General features: G+C 32.6%; 1 protein-coding gene and 1 long non-coding RNA gene across 3 annotated transcripts; one reads left to right on the plus strand and one right to left on the minus strand.

Annotated features, from left to right (window-relative positions):
- The first annotated feature begins 9,872 nt into the window (after positions 1–9,872).
- Positions 9,873–13,109, plus strand: LOC148197786 (protein AUXIN SIGNALING F-BOX 2-like). The gene is made up of 3 exons (XM_088116311.1): positions 9,873–11,035; positions 11,661–12,156; positions 12,243–13,109. Exons 1-3 carry the CDS (start codon positions 10,581–10,583, stop codon positions 13,008–13,010), a joined length of 1,719 nt encoding a protein of 572 aa, XP_087972437.1. The 5' UTR covers positions 9,873–10,580; the 3' UTR covers positions 13,011–13,109.
- Positions 13,110–15,181: 2,072 nt separating this feature from the next.
- LOC148197787 (uncharacterized) lies at positions 15,182–19,312 on the minus strand. 2 transcript variants are annotated; one of them, XR_015786721.1, is made up of 3 exons: positions 19,135–19,312; positions 18,831–19,046; positions 15,182–15,515 (listed from the first exon to the last, which is right to left on the minus strand). It is a non-coding gene; the product is annotated as an uncharacterized LOC148197787 (long non-coding RNA). The 2 variants fall into 2 exon arrangements; XR_015786720.1 differs by lacking the exon at positions 19,135–19,312 and having other exon boundaries at positions 18,831–19,126.
- Positions 19,313–20,374: the final 1,062 nt, after the last annotated feature.

Raw genomic sequence — 20,374 nt, forward strand, 5'->3', positions numbered from 1 at the left:
AATTACCACTTGATGCATAGTATTCATATTGACTAATCTTAAAAGAGATTGGAAATGATAAATACTTGAAACATGAGAAAACATTAGAAAGGGAACGGGTTTGAATAGTGTTTTTAAACTTTTTTTTAAATAGTGTTTGATTTTACTTTGTGTAACATCGTGATTTAGGATGCCATGAGTAAGATATAAACCGTTTTTATTTGCAAAAATTTAATTTCGAATGTTTTTAAAAAAACAATTTAATAAAAATCTTAATTTATTAATGTCAACTGGACAAAATATAAATAAAAGTCTAACACTTTGGAAGGTAAATAAAATTGTCACATTATACTTAAATAAAATCATTTAAAATAACAAAAAAATTTTGAACCACTCTCCAAATCTTGCCACCTTACTCATGAATTAGAAAATCTGTAAGATCATCTCCTCTCATATAACAACATGAGTTATACGATCATCACACAAACACAAACAAACAAGGGTGAGATAACAAAATAAACATCAATACATTAGTACAACATATTTATCTCAAACATCAAGTTAATACTAGTCAGTTAAATTCAAATCATCCTTCAGATAAATCGTGCTAACACCAAACAATCTCTACAACCATATGTCATCTTATATCAAATCATGTCAACCTCAACAATCTCTACAACCATTTGTCATCTTATATCAAACCATGTTAATCCCAACAATTTCCATAACCATATGTCATCTCTCGTACTCCACCACATCAAATTTTATGAATATAGTAAAGTCATTTTGTTGAGATTACTCCATAGCTCTTCTCCTTCAAGAGTCACGACCAAAGAGAGAGTGATTAACCTCCTCTACCCACCTTCCCTAGTGGAAATCCTGTTAGGCTTCATTTTCACCGAACCAATATTCATTTTTCATTTCACCCAGAGTAGTGCTCTATTCCCCTTCATACAACACTCATTTACCTTCATTCATTTATCTACTACTTCAATCATTGTTTGCCTTTGTTATGCTCCTGGACTTGAGGAATTGCTCATTCCAACCTTGGAAAGAATCCCTCGTGAAAGATTGAAAAACTCATCTTAAAGTGCTTGGATCCATTAGAATCACACACATACACATATCAATAAATCTCAGTTTTCTCAATCACCAAAGTTTAAATACATACAACACCCATTTCAGACAATCAATTCATCACACAATTCAACACCAAAACAACAATCAAATTCAATATACTAGGTTCAATAAAAAATCTCTAACTCACATACACTAAAGTATCTAACTTTCCTTACCTTATAAATGACTAACAGCTAAAAAATGACTATAAGATAACTCCATAAGCGTAGGACATTATCTGTTCCTACGAATAACAAAAACACAATCAAGATATGTTATTAGAATCACTGATAAGTATAAAGTCTTATAGAAGACACATAAGACAGCAAGTTTAGATAGCTCATATGCATTGAAAAATGTAAAAAAGCTGAGAAAAAGAGCATAAATCAATTTAATTTTTTGTAAAAAGTGATCGGTTGAAATAGAGGACATTGTCTCATAAATCACTTGGACCATCTATGATCTTCAAATTGATTAATAGAGGATCAAAATTCTTAAAGAAAGGATAAAAAACTCTTATTGACAATTGTTTGGAAATATAATAATAAAACTCGTTAATAGAATTTCTATTAAAATGTTGAAATTTTAATATTAAAATTGTACCGTAGGATACCTGAATTCACCAACGGTCGACGAAGGATACCTGAATTCACCAACGGTCGACGAGTACCACGGACGACAGCTTGTCGACCCATCTTACGATCGCAGGAGTGTCGAACACTTCTTAATGCCAATCGTTTGTTGATGTCGACACATTGGTAGTCGACAAGCCAACAACGGTGTCGCGACATATAACACACGACACAGAACACTCACAAGTTTGTGTCGATTCACCAGGCGCTCGACAATCAGTGAGCAATTCCTAATTTAGCGGTTAAGAGTAAACAGTTACAAAGATCAGTCAATGCCACGAATCACGGGAATAACTGACCCAGTGTCAAACACGGTCCAACAGTTACAACTTCCAGGTAACCAACTTCGATAACCGACCGGATTTTCAGGTAAACGGTTTATTTTACTGTTTTAAATATGAAGATCACACCAGAAAAAAGGTACGTTTTTCCCTTTAGAGAAATTAAGAGAGAGAAATTATTCTTCTTCTTGACCACTTTGAACTGAAAAGATTCAGTAGATCCATTTTTGACTTGAGCGTCGGAGTGCCTTTGCAAGTACCCAACCCATCTTCCCATCAGAGAACAGAGCGCAGGAAGGGAGATATCACAGTAGCGGCATCACATAAAGGAACAGTTGAGGTTTGTTAGGTTCGTATCTCGGTTTCCACATTTATACTGAAACAAAAATAAATGAATCTCATTATTTAAAATATGATATCAATTTTAAGATTCTATTTTCTACACTCTCACACTTGATGAACTTGCAAATAAAGTTTATATAAAATTTCATATTCCATTTTTAACAATATTGATTAATAATTTAAATTCAAATTAATATACTCAAATTAAAGTATAATTTTAATTATTAAACTCTAGATAAAATTATTAAAGTTATCATTTTCTCGTTATAAGATAATATGAACTATATTTTTTTTCTTTTACACCTGTTTCTCTGAAAATAAAAATAAAAACAATAAATCTAACAACGGTCGAGAATATCTAACCCCTTAAAAATGTGTCACCCTTAGATGGAAAGAACGACTTTTTTTCACTTAAGAAAAGTAAGCATATGAACAACTTGCTTTATTGAATAATTGGTGGAGATTAATTGATTTTGTGAAGTATATTCCAAAGAATAAAGCAGTGAAATCAAGATCACAAACATCTTACCCCACCGTAGGTCTTGTCCCAACCAAGCTATAAAAAGTTGATATGCAAAACATCAAGAATATCCATTCACTATGTCATATTATGGTGAATTGGAGAAATTATTTTTTTAAATTTTATCAAGAATTTGCAAAATAAAATTATTCGTGCTACAATAATACAAAAAACCACGTTACAGTTTTATTTTATTTAAAAAGAAAAAAATTAACTTAAAATGTTTATCATTCTTCTGTATCTAAATTCATTATTTTTATTAACAAATTTTTATATATATTATTTGAAATTTTAATTAAAGTACCATAATATAGATTTACTGAGAAGTATTTTATTTTGGTTTACACTGTTATAAAATTACGATGTTATACGTCCAACATTGTTTTATATTTGTTAATTATTAAAGCTATTGTATCAATATCAAGTCAAATGGTATGTGATTTTATTTAAATATTAAATCAGTATCTTTATATCATAAACTAATATTACATGAGTTAGTTAGTAAGACAGTTTATAGAAAAATGTTACTCTTTTTCAACATTGAAAGTTTAAAAGTAATCGAATAAGGAGGATATGTTACATATTGATAGTTTAACCACTAACATCATTATCACTTATTTTAATATTTATTTGAGTTTGTTAAAATGAAAAATTGAGAATCTATCATCATCATCTAAAAAAGTTAGGAAAACAATTTTCTACTATTTGTTTAACATGAATCAAGAAGCATCTCATGATTAAAAGTCACGACACTCTAATAAAATTTTACATATTAATTAAAAATCAACTCCTCCATTCCACCAATATTAATATTATTTAGTTATTAAATTAAATTCCCACCACCCCTTTTCCTTTTGTCTAAAAATTGCCTTTTGAATTGTTGAAATTATATAATATTGTATTTAATTTCAATGTTACTTCGTATGATTATTCGTTTCTTCAACCTAGTGCCAACAAAAATATAGTATGATAATTTCATACAAAAATTCAATTTGAGTAAAGAATGACAATTGTGTAGACTAATTGTTAGAAGTTCTACTTAAACTAGTAATTAGGTTTAGATTTCACTTTTTAAGAGTGGAATTTATATGGACAAATTGTTTCACTTGTTGTCGGATCACTATCGGATCATCCATTAATGTCTAGTTTTATGTTCGAGATGTATGTACCTCGACGTGAGGGGAGTGTGTTGGAAATCCTACAACAATTAAAGATAAGATCAGTGGGTACAAATCTCATCTTAAAAACTAGTTTGGTGGGATTGAGTTAGACTTAAAATCTACTTCTTAACACTAATCAGACTATAATCACATTTTTTTTAAGATATTATTTAAAATTAATTTTAATGCATTTAAATAACAGACATGTTTTAGCGAATTGGTTATGTAGCCCTTTTGATGCACAAAAACCTTTTCATCCTTGAATTAGAATATTTTAGAAGAAAATATGAGAGAATTAGAAAAAAAGAAAGTTGTGGATGGGAAAAGGTTTTTTGTTTTAGCTGAAAAACCCTTTTACATAACAAGAATTAGAAAATGTTGGAAGAGGCAAGATTGTGTTGAAATTGATTTAACAGAATTGTGGTAGATTTGCATTTTGATGTGCACATGTGGTCTCTCATACGAGAAAGAAGAAATCTAGGTTGAATAATAACAATAATTTATCCCTGATGCCTATATCACTATATCCCACACACCCTTGCCACGGCTAGTGTCCCCAACCAACAACTAATCATCATTCATTCAAAATCATGGAGTCAACATATTCCATCACACCTTTTCTTTTTTTTCTCCCCAAACTAACACCCTCTTCCTACCATGGATTTACATCCATGCATTCAATTCTATCTTAACCACTACAAATTCATTTCAAAACAAAAGTTTGTTAAAAATAGTTGCAAATCAATCATTTTAGAAAATGTTAATTAACTTTGAATTATATAGTAAATTTAAATATTTTTAACTAAATCTTTTTTATCTATTAAGTATTTACAAGTTTTTTATTTTTCTTATTCAATATATGCTGTTTAGCTTTTTTTTAATTGAATAATGTGATAGTTATTTTATTTTGTTGTTTTGTTTATTTCTTTTTACATATTAAAGATTTTGTGATTAATATAAAATAATATTATGATTAATATTTTTTTTTAACTAAATATTGATGTGTAAATAGAAAATTTTATATGATAGGTTATACATTAATTTAACTTTTTATAACTTTTTTAAGTGTTGAAAATTTACAAAATGACATTTTATTTTAAATTTTGATATTATAAAGCTATATTTTTTAAGGATAAAATATGTTTTTAATTCTTATTCTTATACACTAAATTAGAATTATCCATATATCAAATTTTGATATATTTTAATTGTAAACTATAGAAATAAATTAATATATTTCTTTTAAGTTATAATTTAATCAAACTTATTAAACGTAGTGATGATATTTAAACTAAGTAAATATTTCAAAAATCATCCTACAACACATTATACAAATAATTTTTTTAATACATTTAGATTAGAATGATTATATTTAGGGTTAAATATGTTTTTAGTCCCTAAACTATTGGCCGTTTCTGGTTTTCGTCCCTCTTCCAAAGTAAGGTACAATTTGGTCCTCATTTTTTAGAAAAACGTTCGTTTTAGTCCTTAAAATTTTATTTTTAGTCCTCGTTTTAGTCCTCAAAACGTTCGTTTTTTCGACTAAAACGAACGTTTTTTAAAGATTGAGGACTAAATTGTACCTTACTTTGGAAGAGGGACGAAAATCAGAAACGGTCAATAGTTTAGGGACTAAAAACATATTTAACCCTTATATTTATTTATTTTTTAAAATTTATATATTAAACTGTATTAAAATTTGAGATGGAACAAATTTTAATTTTGTGTTAAAATACATATACTAAAAACATATTTAATACTCTTTAATATTATTTTTTAATGTTTTGATTATTATAGATAACTAATGTGAATTTTAAAATATAGTTAAAACAATTTTTAACCAATATTAATTCAGTCTAAAATACTAATAAGAAAATTGTGAACCTTATTTAACCAAAATCTCTTATGATAAAACTTATTAACATGTCATATTATTAGTGTAATATGTACATATTATAATAAAATATATACATGAATGATATTAGTGTATAATTATAATGTAATTACTAGTGCATAAAGGGCTTTAGACGTCTGTTATTTTGGGTTTTTAATGTCAGATTCTGATCCGACGTCTTTATGAGTGACATTAATAGGACGTCTGACTCTATAGGGTCCGACGTTTCTAACGACGTCGGATTACACCAAAACCGACGTCTATAACGATGTCTGTTTACACAAAAACTGACGTCTAAGGGCTATATAGACGTCAGACATGGTATTAACCGACGTCTATTGTAGTTCGTGTCTTTGGGTAGCGTAGTAGCACCTTCTTCCTTTGCTAGTTTCGTCATTTGAAAAGCTTGCGTATTTTGGATCTCTTATGACATTTCAACCGAAAACCGAATCTGGGTTCTTGTCTAGTTCCATTCCAACCGGCAATGAAAACGAATACGGTGACATGAGAACTAGGCAAGGACCCAGGTTCGGTTTTGGGTTGAAATGCTATAAGACATCCAAAAGACGCAAGCTTTCCTTACGAGGAAACTAGCAAAAGGAGAAGGTGCTACTACGTTACCTAAAGACACAAGAAAAATTACACCAAAACACAACGAAAACTCATTTTAATCGGTTCAAATGGAAGATAATCCATCAAAGACTAATTTAATCGGAGTAAAAGTAAGATTAAACGGTTAAAAAGAGATAAAATGCACCTGGAAATGCAATGTCACGGAGAGAAAAAGCGAGGAGGAAGACGATGAAGTGCGCGTAACCGCGGATTCGCGATTTCTGATTTAACAGGAATCACGACGTCGATTAATCGCGCGTAACCCCTAGTGCTCGACGTCTATTCTCGACTAGACGTCGAGGACCTCACTAATATGACATCCATTCGATTTAAAAATTAATATTCGCAGTGTATATAGATGTCGGACGTAAGGGGGGCCGACGTCCAAAACAACTTTTCACCTACCGTGTCAGGCCATTTAGACATCGGATGGCGGGATCAGACGCTTATATGGTGGAAAAAACAACTTTTCATCTACCTGTCAGGCATATAGACGTCTGTGACAGGGGGCCGACATCGATAATTGTATATAGACGTCGGGATGGCGGGATCAGACGTCTATATGACGAAAAAAAGAACTTTTCATCTACCTATCAGACATATAAACGTCTGTTAGGAGGGACACCGATGCCTATAATATTATAGACTTCGGGGACCCTCTAACCGACGTCTATATGCCCAACTTACTTACGAAAATGTCATCGGTCAATAATTTACATTGGTTATTTTGTGGTCCGACATCTACGGAGTGACGATAAAAGCCAATTTTGCACTAGTGAATGTGAGATAAAAATTTATTTATCAAATAAAAAAACTTTTTATAATTAAGTTAATCTCTCTCACACACACATACACACACACACACACACATATATATATATATATATATATATATATATATATATATATATAAGATATTTATTATTTTAGAGTTTCTTTTACATTTTATCTTCAAAAAAATATCTCAAAAAATAAAAAAGTAAAATATGTAAACTTTAATTAATATCTACTTCTAAATAATAATGTAAGACTATTTTTTAGATAGGAATAACTTTTAAGAAAAATAAAATATACCAAATTAAAATAATTAATTTTCAAAATACACCAAATAATATTTTTAAAATTGAAATTCATAAAAAAAATTGAACTGATACTAGAAAAAAATGATAAACATTTTCTTCCTATGCATAGAATAATCTCATATCCTTTAAAAATTAAAATCAAATATAATTTAAATATACTTTTTCTAATTTTTTGAAATGTTTTTGAAATAAAATTGAGTTTTAATTTTTAAATTAAGTAATATATCAGACGTAGTAAGTAATAATATTTTAATAGATTTCAAAGCAGAATATCAACATTGTATCTGAAAACATATCTTTAATAATTATTATTAATATTAATATAATTAAATAGTCTTAGAAATTGAAAGAAGCAGAGTATTCCCATTTTTGGGTGTGATCCTTGAATTCCACCGCTATGATTGCTGTATTATTCCGAAGGGGTTGCGTTCGGATGCCTTATCCAATCAAAACACAAATCCTCTCTCTTTCTATCTACTGCGGTGGTCTGTACGGTCCCTATCATGGACTTAGACTGATGTGATGAACGCAGTGATGTAACCAATTACGTGGAGCTGTTGAGAGGAGTACGGTGCACCGTAACGCACCGAATCATCAAAGGACCCAAAAGGCAAAAAACACAAACAAGAACAAATCATGTGTAGGCAGTGTTAACATCTTTATGGATCCCTAACTCCAATTAATATCGTCATTTATTACTTCTTCCCATTCATGCAACTCACACATTTTCTCCCTCTCATTGTCTGTATCATTTCTTTTTTATTTTTATTCTTTTTCATAACTTAATTTCCTAATCATTTCAATAAATATTCTTGCTTTTTGTTATTTGCTTTCAACTTTCCTCTATCAATCTCTTTCCAAATTATTATTTTTGTTATTCAGAAACACTCTACTCATTATATTCAATTAAATTATAAGAAACTATGTTAATATTAATTTTATTTATTCGGCATAATATAAAATAAAATAAATAAAACTACGTATAAATATATGACAAAAAAAAGTCCAGAAATATCGTCTTCTGTCCTTTGAAACAATTGACCAATAAATCTTTTAACCCTAAGTCGTTGTCTTCCCGTTACCAAAATAGGACAAATAATTGACGAATTTCATCCTTCAATTATCTTCAAATAATACAGAGTCCTACCATTTATTTAGATGCTAAATTTGATGTTAATGGTTTAGAAAATGTAAGTTAAATTTTTGTGTTCATGAAATACCATCAATTGACTTTACCAAATTGAATAATTAAATTCTCTTTAAATGCGTGATATTAATTGGACTGTCGGACGGTAAGTTACTTTATGTGTCTCGAAATTAAGTAGCAAAATAATTAAGAATTTTTAAAATTAAAAATTGAATACTTTTATAATGTAAAAATTTTAACCTCGCCATTATTAATAAATACTAGATTTTATTGTGTTTGTCTTCCTCTTTCCAAATTCTTAGACTAATTCGGCTGTTTGATGTTTAACAAAAAAAAAAACTCATATTTCTTTTTTATTTGTCATTGTAGAATATGAATGAAAAATTATCTTCATTAACATCATTAATCATTTGTTGTAAAACGACCAAAAGTAAAAACATTTTAATGTAAAACATAAATATGTGTAAAACTGTCCTATTTATAATGAAATATAAGATATTAATATATATTCAATTTATTTTTATCAAAATATTCTGAATTGAAATTTAAAATTAATAAAGGTATGAAAATAATAGATTTAATTAATGACGAAAGTAAAAATTAATGAGAATGAGTCACTTTTTTACTGTACCATTGGGAAACATGTTGAAAAGGGGCGATTATGTGAGACGCGCGGAGTAGGTTCGTGTCAAGTCTACATTTGATCTTATCTACATAGTTATCTAAGACCTAGGCGTGGCATTTTCGTAGTTTTTCACGAAAGCAGGTGTCTTTAATCCGACAGTCGTTTTCGATTTGTCCATGCCGTTTTCTCTCTCTCTTTCTCTTTCTCAGAAACTCTTTTTTTTAGCAGAGAGGGTGTGAGACTTTAGCAGAGGGTGAGGCTCACTTGGAAAGCAGTGACAAGGACTGATGCATGTTCACGCACTCAACGGTCAAGATTCTCTCAATATCCCATCATCAAAATCGACGCCTGCGCTCTCTCATCAGATTTCATTCGAAAGCCCCCAACCAACCATCCTTCCTGGTTGAGTTAACCTACGATATGGTAACCATGGTTAAATAAATCCACACTCAACTCAACCAGTTGGGTTTACTTCCTTTCTTTCACTTCACCACCACCTCCTCCCTCTCTTCTTTCCCCTTCTTCTTCTGCTCCTCTTCTTCTTACCTCATTCACTCCTTTTGTTTTTAACACAGAACATGTGAGTGAGTCACACCAATGGTTTGAGTCTTTCTCTCATTCTAAGCTCTAAGCTCAGTCACCTCTTGTGTGGCTTGGTCTAAAGTGTAAATTAAGATTTCTGCCAAACTTGGATTTTCTCAGATCTATCCTACTTCTCTTTTTATCCTTTTATCCCGTTTCGAAATCGTCATCATCACCTTTTGATTTGCAAGATCATAATTTTTCTGTTTTGGGTTTCCTCTCTTCCACCTCATTGCTCATTTTTTTTTTCTCTGGTTGGTTTTTCCTTGTCAAAAATTGAGTTTTTTTGGCTACCCTCCAAGCAGATCCCAGTTGGGGAGTATAAAATTTTCAGTTTTTATCAGTACCCTCTTTTTAGACTCCCCTGATGTTCTAGATTTCAAGATTTGTTTTCTCACTCTCTTGTTTCGGCCTAGATCTGTTCCCACTTTTTCTGGCTTTAGATCTTGGTTTTCTCCATGATGTGGTAGAACTTCAAATTTAGGAGCCTTACCTTTCCGGGGTGTTTTTGTTTTTCCTATCCTTGTATGGAGTATGAAAGCTTTCCTGGAAAGTTTGGGAGTTTGGATCACTGAGTAAGAGAAAGAGAAACGTCAAGAAAAAAAATGATGAATTATTTCCCCGACGAGGTAATAGAGCACATATTTGATTATGTGGTTTCACACCGTGACCGGAACGCTTTGTCTTTGGTGTGTAAAAGTTGGTACAGGATAGAGAGGTGTACGAGGCAGAGGGTGTTCATAGGGAACTGTTACTCTATCTCTCCAGAGAGGTTGATCCAAAGGTTTCCTGGTCTCAAGTCTTTGACTTTGAAGGGAAAGCCTCATTTTGCTGACTTCAGTTTGGTTCCTTACGGGTGGGGTGGTTTTGTGTGTCCATGGATTGAGGCTCTGGCCAAGAGCAGAGTTGGGTTGGAGGAGCTTAGGCTCAAGAGGATGGTGGTCTCGGATGAGAGCCTGGAGCTACTTTCTCGTTCTTTCACAAACTTTAAGTCTTTGGTTCTTGTTAGCTGTGAAGGGTTCTCCACCGATGGCCTTGCTGCCGTAGCTGCTAATTGCAGGTGAGAATAAGTTGTGAGTTTGAGTCTTCTGCTGGTTTAGATTTAAGCTTTTGTTGCACAAGTTTTGTTGGTTTGTCTGTCTTTGCACTATATATGGTTCGTGGGGGGCTTTTTGGAACATGTTTGATGACTTCCTACTGCTTTTTGTGTCTTGGAGGATATATGGCTGAAGGTATATTCTGATTAGTTTGGTCTTTGTCTTCTTGTGCTGTCAAAGTTTTGAGTTGTTTTCGACATTTCTAAGGTGACTTCTGGCTTGTATTCTTTGTATGTACCAGTTTGGGATAAAGGAGTTTAATTAGTTGAGTAAGAGTTGCTGAGTGAATGGCTTTGAACTTGCTTTTGGTACATGTCAAGCCATGCAGCAAAGGTCCCGGAGGATCTTGGGAGCTTGACTGATCTGTTATTAACAAAAGTTGATTGCCTGTCTGTGAATTGCACATGATTAGGAGTTTTTTTATTTTTTTTAATCTTGGAACAACATGGTCCTGTGAAATAATATCCATTTTGCATGTGGTACGAGTGGGGTTGGTGAAGCTCTTGCCGATTGAGAATAGAGTAAGGATTCTTGGAATGTGTTCTTGACTCCCAATGTTGTTGGTGTTTTACTTGTTTTGAAATGTAGGTATCTTAGGGAGCTGGATCTGCAAGAAAATGAAGTTGAAGATCACAAAGGGCAGTGGCTAAGTTGCTTTCCTGATAGCTGCACATCGCTTGTCTCTCTGAATTTCGCTTGCCTTAAAGGAGAGGTTAGTTTGGGAGCTCTAGAGAGACTTGTGGCCAGGTCTCCTAACCTCAAGAGTTTGAAGCTGAATCGTTCAGTTCCCCTTGATGCCCTGCAAAGGATAATGACACGAGCACCTCAACTAGCGGATTTGGGAATTGGATCGTTTGTCCAAGATCCTGAATCAGAGGCATTCATAAAGCTCAAGAACACCATTCTCAAGTGCAAGTCCATAACCAGTTTGTCAGGACTTTTGGAAGTTGCTCCTCACTGTCTTGCTGCGATATTTCCCATTTGCCCCAATTTAACATCCTTAAACTTGAGCTATGCCGCAGGCATTCAGGGCAGTGATCTGATAAAACTAATTCGCCACTGTGTGAAACTTCAGCGCTTATGGGTAAATACATCAAATTTTCAGAACATTCTAATTTTATTTGTTAATTCTTCAATTGTTGAATATAACAAATTCCTCAACTTTTTCAGATAATGGATTGCATTGGAGACAAAGGACTTGGTGTTGTAGCCAAGACATGTACAGATTTGCAAGAACTGAGGGTGTTTCCATCCGTTCCCTTTGGAAATGCATTGGCTGTCACAGAAGTGGGACTTGTTGCAATATCAGTGGGGTGCCCCAAGCTTCATTCATTGCTCTACTTCTGCCACCAGATGACAAATGCTGCACTGATTACAGTGGCCAAGAACTGCCCCAATTTCATCCGCTTCAGGTTATGCATCCTTGATGCAACAAAACCTGACCCTGATACAATGCAGCCGCTGGACGAAGGTTTTGGTGCAATTGTGCAGTCTTGCCGGCGACTGAGGCGGCTATCACTCTCAGGGAAGTTGACAGACCAGGTTTTCCTTTACATTGGAATGTATGCTGAGAAGCTTGAAATGCTGTCTATTGCATTTGCTGGAGACAGTGACAAGGGAATGCTGTATGTGTTGAATGGATGCAAGAAAATGAGGAAGCTTGAGATAAGAGATTGCCCTTTTGGTGACTTGGCACTTCTGACAGACGTAGGGAAGTATGAAACAATGCGATCCCTTTGGATGTCGTCCTGCGAAGTGACTGTGGGAGCCTGCAAGTTGCTGGCCAAGAAGATGCCAAGGTTGAATGTGGAGATCTTCAATGAAAGTGAGCAAGAAGATTGCATCTTGGAAGATGGGCAAAGGGTAGAGAAAATGTATTTGTATCGTACATTGGCTGGGAAAAGGAAAGATGCACCAGAATATGTATGGACTCTCTAGGTGCATTTTAGCTCATTTAATTTCTTGTTATTCAGATGTTTGTACTTGTTTCTAGGCTGACTCATTAATGCAATTTTAGCCGGGTGTAGTGTTTTCTCACTTCCTTGCATTTCCTACTTTTATACATATCTTAGATTTGCCTTTTTCCCCTCGTTATTATCATGCCACTTTTTCAGAAGTATCATGCCACTTTTTCATCTCTTGTATTCTCGGTAGAGTTCAGTATTTTAGTTTTGATCTACTTGTTCAATGCAAGAGCGCTTAGTTTTCACTCTTTATCTTATTCTTCTTCTCCCTCTATATGATACTTCTGAACTGACCTCCACTTGAACTTGTTCTTCAACTGTTCTTGTCATGTTTGTTTTTCATGGAAAGACACAAATCATGAGTTCAACTTGTTGAAAAACAAATATCCTATGAAGAAATGCTGCTATGTTGAGTTTTCCAACGTGATCATAAACTATAATGACTCACTTATAAATAATTTTGTCTGCCTAGCACTTCCAAATATCTATTCAATACAAGTATTTATTTGGTTGACCTATAAATTCATAGGTTTTTCAAATCCTTGTCCTTAAGTACAAGTATAATTAATAACATGCTGTAGTCTTGAAGCAGCGCCATCTATCATCATAAATTGACAGTTTCTTTTTGTTTTTTTGAGTAAAAGTTTGCGAATAATGATGAGACTTATTAATTTGTCTTAAAACTGAATGTGTACTATATATACTTCACTGTGAAATTTAAGCAGACATAAGGTGTACTTTTTTAACCACTGCTCAAGCTTGTTCAGAAGATCAAAAGTATATTTTCATTCTTGGGTAGATGCATCTGTTAGCTACACTACACATATATTTTTCTATACATAATATAATGAAGTCCTTAAGCCGAAGATAATAAACTCCATTCTAGCTTCTTGTGCTAAACAGTGTTTTAAAAATCAATCTGGATTGACTGGTTTAGTTGTGAATCAGTGTTTTTCCTTTATCTACTTAAATGCAAAAACTGAATCAGAAACCAACTCCAGAATCTTTGAACAGGCTTGTCTGTTCATAATGTTGAAAAATGCTTGATTTTGCCTGTTTCAAATTCAGCTTCTTATGGTGAAATGGTTTCAATCTACCATTTGTTCATTACTTATAATTTTCTAAGATAGACTTAATTTAAAGTTCTTTAAATAAGTTACTTATCTTATTTTTGTGAGCAATGTTTATAGATTTAAACACCCTATACAAAATTCACTCCAGCAAATTAAGGTTATTAAAGTGAAATTTATCATAATTCCATTCGTCTCACAATTGACTTGATATCAAAATTTAAAATATTTTTTTATTAATTTTTCTCGTTCATGATTTCTTTTCTTGTGTAAGCACTACTTTCAATCATAATAAAATTTATTGGATAATGGTTTTTAACTTTAATAAACTTATATAAGTAACAAACTTGGAATTATTATAATATATAGTCTTTAGATATATTTTCATTGAATCTAGTGAATTAATCTCTACTTACACTGTTTTAAGTTTCAGAAAATTATAAATTATAAAGGGTATTTTCGGCATAAAATTTTAATAAATAGTTAGTTTAATACAACAATGATTGATATATTCAATTTTAGTATAATAATAATACAAATTTTTTAATTTATTAATTTTATTTGAACCTTATTAATGTTTAAGATAATTAAATACGTCTTTAGTATTTAATAATTATTGTGTTATTAAATGAAATTGATATTAATGTCATTAACCTTAAAAAAGAAAGTCTTTCCTATACTTTCTTTTTTCAAAATTTAAGATCTTTGATACTTCTTCAAAATTAACTACATAGTAACATTATTTTTTCTTTAATAAACACGCATGATAATAGACTAAACACATGTTTAAATAATTAATTAGCAATAGAGTATAAATAAAAGTAAAGAATTAAAGCGACTGTATTAAGAGTATACTTTTTTTTCTCGTACTAAAACAAAATATATTATTAGTCTTGTTCTACTAACTAAAATTAAAACTAAAGAACATTCAAGAGGGATAAAAATATATTTAAAACATTTAATTGTGTATACACTATTGAACCAATGAACGTAAATTAATTTTTACTACCGATTTTAAATCCATTTGGTACCAAAAACGAAACAATGAGTGGTGTTTGCCACTGGGAGCAAGGGACAACCATAATATATTAGTTTGTTATTCCAGGTAAAAACATTGTTCTTTACAGTTTCCAATATACATTAAGCAACATTAAGCAACATTAAGCATTCACAATGATCACATCAGAAAATCTATGAAGAACCAGAAACGAGTGAGGGAGAAGGTAAAGACCCAAGAGTTACAACAATGACTAACACTTACCAGATCCCGCACACATGAAGACATTAGAGCAACATTTATCCAGAGAAGCTATAACCGGCCAAGTACACCAAACTGCAGATGCAACTTTTAATATGATCATCAGAAAAAGCAATCTTCTAGCAAACAACAGCAACAAAGCGCTGTCAAGCTGCACATGTAAATGAACAAAGGAATCTTAGTCTGTAGAACCAAAAAGGCTTTTCAAAAAGGACATAACAGGGAAGGTAAGGATTCAATACCATTTTTAATTGAAAAGGTTTATTTCCCAAGCTGAAAGATAACAAGTTTAGAATTTCCCTTTGTTTAAGGCTATGTGAGAAAAGCAAATGATATTTCTGCATATTATGGAAAGCTTCTAGTCATATCAAATATTTCTCTCCAGTCCCTAGTCCCTAGAGCTGGATGAAAGGTTGCTAAAAAAGCTTGGCTTTGGATTATAAAATAAAATAACTTGGTTGTTGCCACTTCAAAACTTGGCTTCGGATTAATAAATTTCACAAATGCTCAAGTATTAAGCTTTATTATCGAATAAAAAGAAGTATGAGACTTGCATTCAAAAGAAAAAAGAGGTTAAGCTCATCAACATAATGTAACTTCTAAGAAAATTTTGACCTTAGATCATATTTTAATCTAATTGTTATAGTGTAATGTGAAATTAATGAAGTGATACAACAGCTGGAAGTTGACTTTAATGATTAAAGAGAAACTGACTCTAGTCATTCTATTTGTTGTCATTTTTCTTCCAGAATTTCAATATTTACTTGATATAATTCTTGAACCACAGATTTGACTCCAGGTTAACCATTCTGACCAACAGGTGTAGCCAAAAGAGGGGACATGGTTGTCCAAAGGATTTTGTTTTACATTTCCAGAATACTTTTGGGCTCAAGTCATAAGCAATTTTAAAGAACTGTCATAAAATTTACACAACAAAAGACTTGTCACATGTAAGACCTCTAAAAAATTATTTGATGGTGATGTGAAGTGAATTATAAATGAAAATCTATGAATTCCATGGGCAAGTATAGTACATGTGTCATTGTTTCTAACTAATGAGTTTTACGATGATTTATGTCAGATCACAAAACAAATTGGAACAAACATAAAAGCCGCATCTCAAGAATGGAGACAAGGAGATATAAGACTTCCCAACAATTTATACGTAGAATTGTCTTATTTCCAAAGAAATCAATAAATCAGAACATACTAGAAACTGTTTCAAGTTATCAAGGGGTTGCTTTCCTTACTGATGTAGGCTCCATTGGTATATACCGTGTCGAAACTCAGGGAGAGAGTGCAATTAGGATCCAGGAAACGAGAGAACAACGAAAAAGGACATCTGTTACTGAATACCAGAGCACAAAGGAAGTAGAAAAGCTTCCTACACTGGTTTAACTTTATGAACTTACAAGTTGCAACAACTGAGCAATGCGCTCGGTTATCTATTCAAACCACACAAAAGAATACGCCCCCTGCATTTTCTGTGATTAACTTTACACCTCTAACCACCAACAGAAGCTCTATCTAATATCCTAACAGTCAGAAAGGTATATCTCCTAGTGTACATACGCTCTCTCCATATTACTCTTAATTATTAGCCTTAGCCTGCTGAGTGTTGTTCCTTCACATTCTACTAAGTCCTTAGCTACTCATATCTATGATTGGAATGCCAATGTTAGACATAGCTTGCATTGAATAGAAATAATTATGAAGTGACTGTTAGTGTGCATCGCTAGACTGTAAGTTTTAATGTGACTATGTTCCATTTGCCTTCAACCTAAACTTTAGCCTAAAGTATAGTTTGGAACAAGGAATCATTCATCTTTCATTCCCAACTAAATTACTTTCCTGATCATGAGATTTCTAGGAACAGTATTGCGGGAAAAATGTATAAAATGTGTTTGGTTATTATTCAGAGTAAGAGAGTGGTTTTACAATTTTAGCCTAGGATTTGATTTTGAAGTTAGCGTTTTTTTTTTTTTAACTTGTGATTATTTTTATTTAGATAGTTTATCCTATGTTGAACGGGATTAAATTACTCCAGTATAGAATAGGGTTATCTTATTATGATGCTTTTCTATGCGTCCCCCTCTATGCCCTGCGGTAATTATTCCTCTGGCATTACGACCTTTACCACAACGATGCTGTCCATAGATCAAATGATTTCGTGGATTGGATTTTACTTGACGACTGTCTACGGTTCCATTGCGTGTGCTTGGGGTAGAAGTTTTGTATAAATGTATCGCCATGCTATTAAGTATTTTGATTTAAGTTCTTTTCTTTCTAAGAGGTGGAATAGAATAACCCGGTTGAAGCGTAATGATCATACGTCTGTAATGCATTGTATGTCCCATAATAGGTCGTACTCTTCTACCCTTTACCGGGAGTCGATGACTATTCATAGCTATTACTTTGACATCAAAGAAGAGTTCGACCCAATGCTTTATTTCTGTCCTAGTTGATCCCGATTCGACATTAAAAGTAATAGCTATGAATAGTCATCTAATCCATGGATATTTGAACCCGAGCATTATGGAAAAAGCAAAATATTTGATGGAAGAACAGGATTCTATAAACAGACCATCAGTGTGTAAAAATTTGGCAGCTTGTCAGCATAGTTATAATATTGAGATTCCCTTTTCTTCAGGAAGTATAGGAAACCGAAACCTTATAGGTATACTCTACCTAAAAGGTTATCATTGATAAAAAAAGCAACGATTGACTTCTACTTCTGCATCATTAACTCATTGTGCAGAAAGAAAAAAATGAAGGAAAAATGGAAGGAACAAAGATGTTACTTGAAAGGTAATATTGTAACAATAACAAATTTTCTATAAAATTCACAGGGTCTCTACTCATTGTAGTAAAACACAGGAGCACCTGTGCCATCTATCTGTTTGCATTGTGTAAAAAATTCTCTGTTAGTTAGGATGTTTTCCTTTGGTTCAGCAATGTTGCATTTATTGTTAATTCAGAAACATTTCCTTTCGATTCAACTAGAATGTACTAACATAGTACTCTTTTACATAATCATCTAATTATATGTTATGATAAATTTGTTGATTTTAGTAACTTTTGTAAAATTAATGGCATATTAATCAACAATTAGTTGACATTGTAAAAACTAAAAATCATGCAGGAAAATTTAAATCTTTCAAATCCCTTTCTCCATTGAACTCAGATCCCAATATCCAATTTCTAAACCAATTTCCAAAAACAAAATTATACGATCCTAATCCATTAGTTTAACATTTAAAACAGGAGGAAGAAATTAATATAAAAATGTTAAACACATCATGTGAATTGATAACCGCTTTATTTCTGTACACACAACGTTGTAGAAATGCATATCTGAATTAGAAAGCAACACCTCTGAGCTTGACATTTTTCTTTTAAAAGAAAAAAAAAACCCACAAACAATAAGGAAAATAAAATTAAAAATCAAGAGGAGAGAGAATTGTACCAGGCTTCCAAGAAGGAAGTAAAACCGGGGGTACCATCGTCATGATACTGTAAGTGGTGGCAATCGTAATGCGAAGGAGGTGGCGGAGGGTACTGTTGATTCAAATAGCTTTGTAACCTTGGTACTGCGGAGGCGGTGGCGCAAACGGCTCATACCCTGCAGGAGGCGGCGGCGGCGCTGATGGGTAACTCGGTGGCGGGAAAGGAAGGGCGTAGCCTGTGTTGATTAAATTGAAAGAGAATTAACAGAACAGTTTCGGCAAAAGAAAGGGTTTAGTTTAATTTAATTGAATTGAATAATTTACCCGGAGGAGGATAATAGGGGTCTCTTTGGTAATTAGTTATTATTTGGGAATTGCAATCAAGGACACTTATTTTTTTTGGGTGAGAGCGGAAATTTGAACAACGACAAAAACCAAATGTATCTGTTTTGTTGAAGGGACAGCGTTGTTCCTCACGTTCTCGTTGTTCCTCACGTTCACATTGTTACAATGTTAGCTTGCCACGTAACAAGTCAATTGATTCACAGATCATTGATGTGATGTGACCATTCTCTTTTGTTAATATTCTTCCTAACTTCTTCCTCTTATTATTCTTTTAAAATAAAACATGCGATTGACATTTTGAAAATCAAATATTTTTCAACATTTATTATAGTTGATAATTAAAAGAACTTTATAAAGAATAACATTGAAATATCTCATAATCCTTAAAACTCCAACTTAATAGATTACATGTGTAAACAAAAAGGGTGTCTAAATTTCAGAAAGTGGAAGACATGTGTGTGATGCAGATTGGACGAACGGTTTTGACGATAGGAGAAAAACTTAAACTTTCAAATTTTCGTGCCACTTCTCTGCATGCATCATTCATCTTCAACCTTCTGAATCTCCTCCTTCTCTCTACCATCTCCACCTTCTCTCTAAGAAATTATCATCTTTTCTTCTTCCGATTATCCCTCAGGCACCGTTTGAACTCTCCCAACGTCAAGAGCTTTCGTTTAAACCGATCACGTTGTGGTTTCAAGCCGATGAGTTACTTTCTCCCTAGAACGTTCGTTTCCTTTCACATGCAAACCCATATTTCTGGTTGCATGAGTGTATTATCTCATTCTGAGTATTTTTGGTCTTCTGTTTGGTTTAGTTTCTTAAAGCGTGACTGTAGAACGCTAAGGTCTCTGGTAGTGGTGAGCTATAACTTGCATCATTTGAGCGTTCGACTACATTAGAGGTAAGGGAAACTTATATAATTTGATTAAGATTCTTTTTTTGAATGGTTGTATGTTTGTATGATACTTTGTTTGATTATTTGATGAATATGAAATATTCGTGTTACTGCATGTTTGGATGTGTGGGTGGACGATTGATAAATGGTGTGAACTGAGTGGAAATAGGGTTTGATCTTCAAACTGCAGTATTCTGAGTAAATTCTGTAATTGTGGTCGAGCGTCATTCGTGATCGTTCGATTCTTCATGGAAGTGTAGGGTCTTAATTGAATTCTCATGCTTTAGGGATATTTTCTGAGAGTCATTCTATAATACTCTG

Source organism: Vigna umbellata, chromosome 5 (genome assembly GCF_029865625.1).
Source record: "Vigna umbellata cultivar VRB3 chromosome 5, Vumbellata_1.0, whole genome shotgun sequence".
In the NCBI taxonomy this organism is placed as follows: domain Eukaryota; kingdom Viridiplantae; phylum Streptophyta; class Magnoliopsida; order Fabales; family Fabaceae; genus Vigna; species Vigna umbellata.